The sequence below is a fragment of the Odontesthes bonariensis genome, chromosome 14 (genome assembly GCF_027942865.1).
Source record: "Odontesthes bonariensis isolate fOdoBon6 chromosome 14, fOdoBon6.hap1, whole genome shotgun sequence".
Lineage (NCBI taxonomy): Eukaryota > Metazoa > Chordata > Actinopteri > Atheriniformes > Atherinopsidae > Odontesthes > Odontesthes bonariensis.
In genome coordinates, this window is record NC_134519.1 from 31,547,080 (window position 1) to 31,557,147 (window position 10,068).

A 10,068-nucleotide genomic window follows, 5' to 3' on the forward strand; every position below is an offset into this window, starting at 1 on the left:
CGCGCCTGCGCCATCTGTTGGTTTGGAATGATGCCTTGTAAATAGTTAAGCAGTAGCACTCCTCACTGGAAATACTACAGAAGAAAATGTGATACAAAAAACACGGCACTTTTAAAGTTTGCATTCAATCACAAGAACTTCACACAACCAAATATACTCAAATATTTTTTTATAATTTGAAAATAGAAACAATACAATGTATTCTCCACAGTCACAATTCTTTTTTTATACATAAAAAAAAAAACATTTCCAATGGAATTAGTTGTCTCACTTTCAGACATAAAACCACTTTACTACATGTTTTAAAATTCAAGTCTTTGGCCTCTGCCTTGGCTCTCTTTACACAACAGGTGCTCATTGAATATCTAGTGAAGAGACATACTCTGTCTCCAGTTTTGGCTTGAGGAAAGGCCTCCCTGACAATGATCACACTGTTCTCTTTCATAGTCGTCCACCTCCTGCTCTGCTCGTCTTGGTGGGTTTTCAGGAAACTGCTTGATGCATTTAGGAGCTGCTCAGTGAATTGTATTGTCATGAACATTTGACTACATTGCATTATTGTGTCGTCGGAGGCCGCTGGTGCTCTGATGCAGAGAGCAAAGGCTTGCAATCGATGTTTTACATGATGCTTGCTTTGGATTCTTCCAAATAAGGTCATAACTAAGGTCCTTGTAAAAGCTGAACTATCCAACAAATTAAATAGCTGCCTCTAAAGCAGCCAGAATTAAAAAAATAATAAGTGACACCAAAAAAAATCCAAACCAATCATGAGACTGTAGCACAATAATTTTGTACAAATAATATTATCTTGCAGTTATTATTCAAGGTTTAGATCACAAATTTGACAAACTGTCAACTGATACATAAACAATATTTAAATATCTACACAGAGAGACGAACAACAGCAGGTTTATTTTGATTTCTGTTTCTTGTCACCTGATGAGGATGTAGATTCCACAGGCTATAGGAAAACAGAGAGAACAAATGTTTAGACAAATGCAGATGAATGGTGTCGAACAACAGAAAGATTGATCTTAATGGGAGAAAGAAAATGGGCCTTAGTTCAACTCTATTTTTACACATTGGGACAGAAGGAGAAATTTTAACAGGTTATAAAATCAGGTAATTCTGTGTCACTGTGTTCTAATTTATTTAACAGTGTGTGAAAAATTAAGTACACGCCATGATTTAACAGTTTGTAGAACAACCTTAAGCAGCGATAGGTTAAAGTAATCAATTTCTGTATGATGTATCAGTCTCTCACATCGTGTGAATGACTGACTTTAAATAGTTTGGAAATTACCTTTTTTTAACCCTTCCCAGATTGATGGGCAGCAACAAATGCTTCTCTAAGATCATTGCTGATGTCTTTCTTCCTTGGCATTCTGTCAAAACACACTTAAATGCTCCAGACCAGAAAACTGGCAAAACTTCTGTTTTCACAGAGGTGCTCACACTCACTGTTAGTCAATTAATCAAGTGCATTTGATTAGCAGCTCCTTGCTGCTACTTACCACCTTAATTCTTGTGGAAGCACTTAAGGGTGGACTTAGTTGTTCACACACTGCTTCTGCATTTGGCTTAGTTTTTTGTTAAATAATAGCATTATGTTATGTTATATGTCCAGCTACTGGGGAGCCCGAGCCAGTGTATTTCTAGTGCCGGTCCCATAAATGGTGAGGGTTGCATCAGGAAGGGCATCGGGCGTGAAACATGTGCCAAGTCACTGATGCAAGATCGACTTGCTGTGGCGATCCCTGATAACGGGAGAGGCCAAAAGAAGAAGAAGAAAAATAGCATTATGCTATATGTTGTTCATCTGAGGTAGTCTTTATTATTTTTTAAGACCTGGGCCTGTAACCCGAAGCAGGATTTGTGGCTTAGCAAGGTAACTTTAGGTTCAGCCGTGGATTTTTCAGTATCATGAAGCTGGTCACTCACTTCTTATCACTCCTTACAGGGGTGTATCAATATAGCACCTTATGCTGGAAACCTAACCTGCTCCAGAACAGGTTAGGTTGCGAGATAAGAGATCAACGCATGTAAAAGCAGCGCCTCCTGACCAATCACTTCTCTCTTACAAAAGATAAAATAGACATCAGTATGTGGACGGCGAGAGAGCCTCTCTCCAACTGCGACTGGATTCAAAGACCGATTATACTATGACTGTCTCCCAGAAGCATTTATAAGAGACTTGTCAGCCAAAGGGAATGCTTATGTAGCCTTAAACAGAGACTAATTACTCTGAAGCTCATTTCCATTGACTTTTAAAGATTTGGAACTAACAATTGTTTTTTTTTTTATTCTTTTCAAACCTGAATCATTTCTGATATTTGCTTGTCTTTTATTCATACAGGATATGCTCAGTGTATCAAATTTGAAAAATTGCATCAAATGATGTCTGTGCATTCATATTCACATCCACATATTTCTTATAAAGTATTTTAAAACTAGTAAAAATCACTTGGCAACAAAAACTTTTGGTTTAGCATTTCTGAACCTGGATGACAGAAAATGAACTGCGACAATGACAAAAATATCACTAACTGGTTTAAAATGTTTTTATGTTTGTACATTTGGCCTATGTGAAGCAAAGAGTAGTTTAAAGAGCCTGTTTTTTAATTTGGCAGAATAAAACTAAAATTCTAATTACATTAAATAATAAAACACGTGATCATAAATCGATGCAGATCAACTAATGCTTTGACCAGGTGGCAGTGATATTGATAATAGTGATATTAATTTATGCAATGTCAGCATCATTTTTCCATATTTGCCATCTTTTCTTCCTGCTTTAGCAGCAGCAGCTGTGTTGCTTTTCAGTGAGCTAGAATCAGATTGCGATTTGTCAGCTGCTGACAGTTCCACCCATTTGACATGAGCGCACGCATATCTGGAGTTGGAAAAGCTGGGTTGACTTTACTGAGTCAATAACCAGCATCGTAGAACAGCTTAGCGAGATTTCCATGCTCAGGATTAGCCAGAGCACCTGAAGATACCCTGAATGTGTTGAACCTGCTTCTTAGAGGTGGTCCCCTGGAAGGATCAAATTATTCTTTTCATGTCCGGATACGTAAAATCTTAGAGTTAAAAGACGCTGTCATTTCTTTGCACATGTATTTGCACGTAATTTTATCATTAAGGTAGTTGTGACTCAATTAAATAAGCTTTAAAAATGCACAAACTAAAACTTCTTTTTGTTGTTGATTTTTTTCGCTTGGCTCACATGTCCTCTCTTCCTGGTAACTCTAAAGAAGTCCTCCATGTGGGTCTGCCTGTTGTCCCCTGCTGCCTTCTCTTTTTCCTTTTCCTCCCGCTTAATTTCTCGCTTTTCACGAAACTTCGCCATCCGACGACGGACTCTTTCTTCTCTAAAAAAATAGAAGCACAAATTAAGTCTGCAGTCGTTAACATTTCAAAGCAACAGCATTTTAAAAGGAAGAGGAGAAGCACAAATGATGAGTACGTACTTGGTGCGTTTGACATGACAGAGGAACCTCACCACGGCCTCTTCATCTGGCTCTTTCCAGACGAGTTTAGGAACTGGGCTTTGAGGTGTGTCCAAGAATATTTTCCTTGCTTCTTTGTATTTCCAGGAATATGGTACAGGATGGGTCTGAAGGAAACAAATATTTTTTGCTTATTAGATCTTATAGTTTTGTTTGAAATACAGACACAGCACAACAATGGCCTTTAGCTGCATGTAAGTAATTTACCTGTCTATTGATATGCAAAACCACATTCTCAATGGTACGGTGCTTCTGGATCAATGTCAAAGCTTTCTTAGGACCCAAACCAGGTATCTTGTCACAGTAGTCACAACCCAGCAAAATGCAGAGGTCGACAAACTGAAGGATTACAGCAAAGTGTTTCTTTGTCAAGATTCCATAGAGATTGATCTTGAATATTTAGGCATGTTGTTGTGATGTAAGAAACTGTTGCTTTCAAATGCATTTTATTTTATTCTTACCTCCTCATGACTAATTTGGAGTTTCTCCAACAGCTTGGGTAGGGAATATTCAACTACTTCACTGCAGAAAAAAGCACAGAATCCAGATCAGATCAGCACAGAACTCTACCGGTGGCATTCATCAAATAAAGCAATTAATTGGCCTTTTGTAAATAATGCTGCACAGCACTCACATAAAAGAGTACGGTATCAGCCAGCTGGTTTATCAGCCAAATATCTATAGTTTCGCTGTGAGGTAAAGCTTTAAAACTAAATGGATCTCCATCCAGGTTAGCATTGAAGCAGGGAATTGTAAATAACAGCAGTTCATCGTAACAAGTGTACACTGGGCATGTGCATGCCTGTGTAAACAGGAAGCAGAGAGTTTCTGCTTTGTTGTATAAAAAGGTGAAACATTGAGGAAGGAAAGCAATTGTAAAAACTCAAGACCATATATAGCTTTGCCTGGATTTGACGAGGTGGAATTGCTATAGAAAGTAAAGCTTGTAGTGTAGCTTGTTTCACTAAAGCATCAACGAAATGAGTCAACCCCCAAACCCCAAAGAATGCAATTCATTGATGGCGTTTGTTAATACAAGAGCACAGAAATAAATGTGACAATCCTTGAAAAGATCACTGTCACCCAGTGTCAGTGCTGTGGCTCACTCTCAGCTGATAGTAGTGTCAGTCAAAACCTCCACCTCCCTCCTCTGTTAGTGCTGCTGACAACATAACCAACTATCCCAGTGGGTTTGTTGGCTCATCCATGGTTTGTCATGTGAAGATCAACAGGTCCCACACCTCATGTCTCCATGGTGCCCTTGTTAATGACTTTAACAAGGGCGTGAACGTTTAAGGCATTTTCCTGTTTGTTATTTGTGTCATCTGATCTCGCCGATAAATAATCTGCTAATGGCTGTAGATCATTTTTGTCCGATAGGCTGCTGCTGTGACAAGCTAGATAAAATATGAAAAGCAAAGTGCTTAATCTTTTCTTTGGAGTATTACTGTAGGATTACTGTAGTTTAAAATAGTTTTGTGGGAAGCCACCAGCGGACTGGACGTACTCTGATTTCAGGATTCCTAGCTTCATCTCCTAAAAATATAACAATATCACTACAAGAGAGCAACCTATGTCAAAAGCAGTAATTTTCTGAAATCACTAGTTACACAGTGGACACTTGTCTAAATGACACAAGTGGGTGACTTTATCTACTGACAGAACTCATAAACTTACCCTGATTCTCTCAGATTTTCAATTTTGAAGCTTCTACAACAGTATTTACCTATGAAATTGCTTAGATGTAATAAATAATGTGGGAAATCATGCGCTGCAAGGTAAAAACAACCTCTATTTGCAACAAATAAGGTTCAGGTCGCTAACATAATTATTCAACAACATTTTGGGAAACAATTTCAACTGGAGCTTTGCTTAAGGACAATTCTCCATCTGAGGTCTCATGGGAGATAAGCTGTGGAAAGAAGAAAAACAATATGTAGTGAAGGCAGAGAGAGCTGCTCTGTGGAAGAGTGGAATATACAATGCACAGTGGTTTATGTTTGCACTTTTCCAAGTCATGGTTAAACAATGTCATATCACACTTTCACAGACTACCTGCAGGTGTCTGTGATATGCGGAAGTTGTAGCCAATTGTGCTTCAAATGAATAAAAACGTCTTTCTAATTGAATTCCCGCTGACCGAGGGCAAATCGACTATATGGCTTTGCCGTGTACAGTGATAATATATAAAATGTAGCAAATGGGACAGTCGGTCTATAATGAGAAATCCTTGAAATTCCCCGCCTGATTTTCGGTACATACACTGGGATGCAATTTAAAAATCTTACACAGGGAGCATTAAATATGGTACACTGCTGCAGGGAGGGTTTTCTATGTTCTTTGGAACAATAATTACAATAACGCATTCTGAAGATAGCAGCTAATTTCCCTAGTTACTGTTTTGTTTCAAGAATCACCTTGTTCCCATCTGGTCACTGAAACATTCTGCAACCATGCAAGACAGATTTTGGCCCGGCTGCCATTCATTAAAAATAAACACACATTTTTGGACCAAGAGTAAATTAATGCATGGAGCCATGTTGCACTGCCATGATACTACAGTAGCTCAGAAGGGACAAACCAAACGGCCTAAAGTAGGGCTTTCGTGTTTTGCACTGCTACTGTTGTTTTCCCAACATGCTTGGAATTTAAGGATGTAGTTAGATGTCACTACAATGATCCCCTGAATGCAAAAAGTAACACCAGATGGAAATCTGTGGCATCATCAATCGCTTTTGGGCCCCATCGATGCTGCGCTGTTATAAAGCCAATGAGAAATTTATTTTTTCTTGAAATTGATGGAGTTTTTTTTATTTATCTCTTTTCTGCTCACTGAAGGCCTCGTCTAAAGAAAAGCCTTACAAAGGACGAATGGCAATCTATGAGGCTCAACTTTTATTGTTCGGCTCAGCTTTCGAGTTATGTGGGCAGACAGAGCCTGCAGATGGAGCGGTAACAGTGAAGGAGGAGGGATTACAGTGCTGGTTAACAGATGTGAATCCTGGACACGCACTGAGAAGGAGCAACTCTACATCCTAAACGTTAGGCTGTTGGCTCTGGGTTCCTGTTCATGTTGTCAGCTGAGTTTGCCTGTGTTACCTGACAAAGCTGGGTGTGACATTATCAGCTTAGTGGTTGCCAAGCCACAAAACGCCTTAATCTATTTATCACTGAACATTTCAGCTCCACCTCTTTCTGCTACACTTAAACTTTCTATATGTTAATCAGCCAACATTTATTTAATTCTATTTGGTTGTTCATTTATAAAAAAATAATGATCTTTAATAATTATTTATAATGCAGCAATATAATTTCCCTTTGAGGATTATTGAAGTATTTTTGAAAATATTTAAATTTGTCTTTACACTGTGACTTTGTCTTTGTCACAAGAATGTGGTCACATGCTTCCCAGACCTTCTTCAAATGTGGTCTGAGTGAATGAGATCTTAATGCATCCTGAGTGCTTTTACACCTTCACCTAACATGGTTCACATGTAATCGGATCAGCCAGGACGAACGTTAATACCAAATGTAAACAAACTCTTTAGCTCAGATTATAAATTATCAAAGATTTCCTGTTGTGATTTATTAGACCTCAAGGAAAGTTGTCCACTTTAACATTTTCATGGTATGCAGACTGTTTCTCAAAAAGATATTGCACACATCTGTACCATGCAGAGGAAATTTGCCAGCATCAGTGTAAACCATGCTGGTGAATGGATTAGTTAAAGGAAACACCAACACACTCCTCTGAGCGGCGCAAGACCTCCACATTTCCTACCTGACCCTTTTGGCATTCAGCTTGCGAATAAGAATATTAGCTCCAAAAGGCAATGTGTCCATGTCCTCTGAAGCCACTGCATCAACAGCTTCCGTTTTCACCAAGTGGGCACACAGTGCCTCAGCATCCCCTGGAGCCTGAGCGATGAATAAAGAAACATTTTAAAATCAATGGCATGAAGTGGGGGAAGAAATAGAAGAATGTGAAGGTATGAAATATGTTAACAGGTTGTACCTGGATGACAGGCACACCCAGATGCTTTAGGAGCTCAAGACAATCCTTGGTCTGGGAGGATGCTGCAGTAAGCACAGAAAACTGAAGATTCAGTTGAGAATCTTGAAAAAAATTCTTTCTCTCAGGAATATAATGCATTAAAAAAAACTACTATGAAACCTTTAAACACATCCTTTTACATTCTCTACAGCTATACCTGTGCCTGTATATCTGGGGGGGTTCCAACCAGCTGCCTCAGCTCGCTTCTCAAGCTGCAGGAAAAGTAAGTCTTATCAGTAATAGTGACAATCATCTTTATTCAGACAGCAGTCACCTCACTGTCTCTGCCATGTGGCACTATTCTATCATCAGATGTGTTACATTGTTTGAGATCTCTCCTCTATTTGTTTCATGTAATTACACCAGTTGAACAGACATGATAAGTTAAACAGGAAAATATGATCTCTCTGACAGACAAATGTCTAAAAAGCAATACAAGAAGACACTGTTTACAAACAAGATTAGTCAAAAAATATATGTCAAGGTTTTCTTACAACAGGTGTCTTTTCTACAGGAGGCTTTCCATCAAATACAAAGACTGGCTTTATGTCATGTTCCAGGAAGGTGAGCGTGCGGAAGAAGAGACCAGTCAGCAGACTACAGAGAGGAAATCAAGGACATTTCACCCAAATATTCTGAATGAGAAAGAGAAACCTCTATGTACTCTTTAACATTTGTATCATTTTTGTGACATGGCATGATAATGACGTCAAAGACCCAGTCTGCTATTATGCAGTCTAACAATACAAAGTTAGCTTTTAGTGGGTGAAAAACTTGTGAAAATCAACTTTTGCTCAGTATAGCAAGACAGAATTGGTCTGTAGTAATCATACATCTCACCTCAGTTTGGGTGTTGCTGCTCGAAACTGGTTCATAACAACAGAGGTATCCAGTGCAATGATTTTTCCTGTTGATAGATAAAGCAGCAGCTTCATGAAAAAGAAATTACACAATGGCTTTTAATTTACCCACAGTTTGATAGAGGCACAACTTAAACCATTTCTATTCAAATGTAGGAAAAAAAGGTTACAAATATAGTTTTATTTCTTCAGTTTCCTGAGGAAAATATTCAGTGTGCATCACTGCATTGCTATATATAGAGAGTTCTGATGAGAACTAACAGGAGATCATATCTTTCCAGTTTTAGCTTCTATTCATTGGCTCCCTGTTAAATTCATAATAGAATATAAAATTCTTCTCCTCACATATAAAGCTCTTAATGACCAAGCTCCATCATACCTTTAAGATCACATAGTTGGACAGCACTTTGCTGTCAGACTGCAGATTTACTTGTGGTTCCCAGAGTTTCTAAAAGTAGAATGGGTTATCAGACCCCTCTCTGTGGAACCAGCTGCCAGTGTATGTCATCTATGTAATCTACCTTTAAGTATAGGCTTGAAACTTTCCTTTTTGACAAAGCTTATAGTTAAGGATGGCTCAGGTGACCCTGAAACATCCCATAGTTATGCTGCTATAGGCCTAGATTGCTGAGGGACCTCCCATGATGCATCTCTCCTTACTCTGCTCTCATTTTTCTCCGTGTACATATGACATGATTGTTGTCATAACTTGTGTTTCTCTTTCACAGTAGGTTCCCTTGGGTAGGTGTTATGGCGTTTGTTGTCCACTGTTTCCTGAGCTCTCAACCCTCAGCTGTATCTTTTGAAATGCCTTGTGATGACATTTGTTGTGACTTGGTGCGATATAAATACAAGTGAATAATATTGTTCCTTCATTCACCTGGCATTTCATTTCATTTAACCCATGGACTTTTTTTTTTGTAGTAAACCAGTTTAGACTAGTTAACATACTAAATAGTGTAATTCACTACTTTGAAACTTTATGTAAAAATGTGGTGTTTTTTGAGAAAAACTTTATATTCAAGCATTGATTTAGCACAGTCACTCATTTTTCAAGCTATGTTATTTTGAGCTATGTTGATGTTTTGATTGAGTTTGTAGACGTTTGATAGAACTGTAAAGTAGCCAGAAATTTAAATTTTAAAGTTGCAAGTGGTAAGCGCGGTGTTTTACCGTCGTAAACACATTTTACCGTTCACTCTTCCAGTACAATTCATCAGAGATGTTTTGAGCAAAGCTAATAGCCAGGAGACTCCATGCTAACGTTGGTGGCTAGCAGCAACCTCTTTTACACAAAGGTTGAGCACAAAATAGAAACAAGAACCTGGCGCGTCAGCAGGTTTGTTACCTGTGTAGTCACTGATGTCCTTATGAGAAATGGCATCATGGGCATCTGACCGGATCAAATCAGATAGTTTAGTAATCCCCATTGTAGCTGTTTTTCAGGTTTATTGATACTTCCGGATTAAGACAGGAAAGAAAAGGAAATGTAGCGTTATGTCGGTTCCTAAAATAAACATATGACTGATCCTATTGTGAAGAGACACAGAGGAGCTGTAACCATTCCTTACTAAAGCTAAGTCTACTTTTTAACACTACATTGTCTTCGTGGTCTTGCAAACATAATGCAGCGGTAGGGGTCAGT

General features: G+C 38.5%; 1 protein-coding gene across 1 annotated transcript; it reads right to left on the minus strand.

The window, feature by feature from the left end:
* Positions 1-152: 152 nt before the first annotated feature.
* LOC142399405 (putative flap endonuclease 1 homolog) lies at positions 153-10,046 on the minus strand. Its single transcript, XM_075484045.1, has 11 exons — positions 9,772-10,046; positions 8,404-8,470; positions 8,058-8,160; positions 7,721-7,775; positions 7,525-7,586; positions 7,291-7,427; positions 3,971-4,031; positions 3,717-3,848; positions 3,471-3,616; positions 3,227-3,371; positions 153-961 (listed from the first exon to the last, which is right to left on the minus strand). Exons 1-11 carry the CDS (start codon positions 9,851-9,853, stop codon positions 911-913), a joined length of 1,041 nt encoding a protein of 346 aa, XP_075340160.1. The 5' UTR covers positions 9,854-10,046; the 3' UTR covers positions 153-910.
* Between the last annotated feature and the right edge of the window lie 22 nt (positions 10,047-10,068).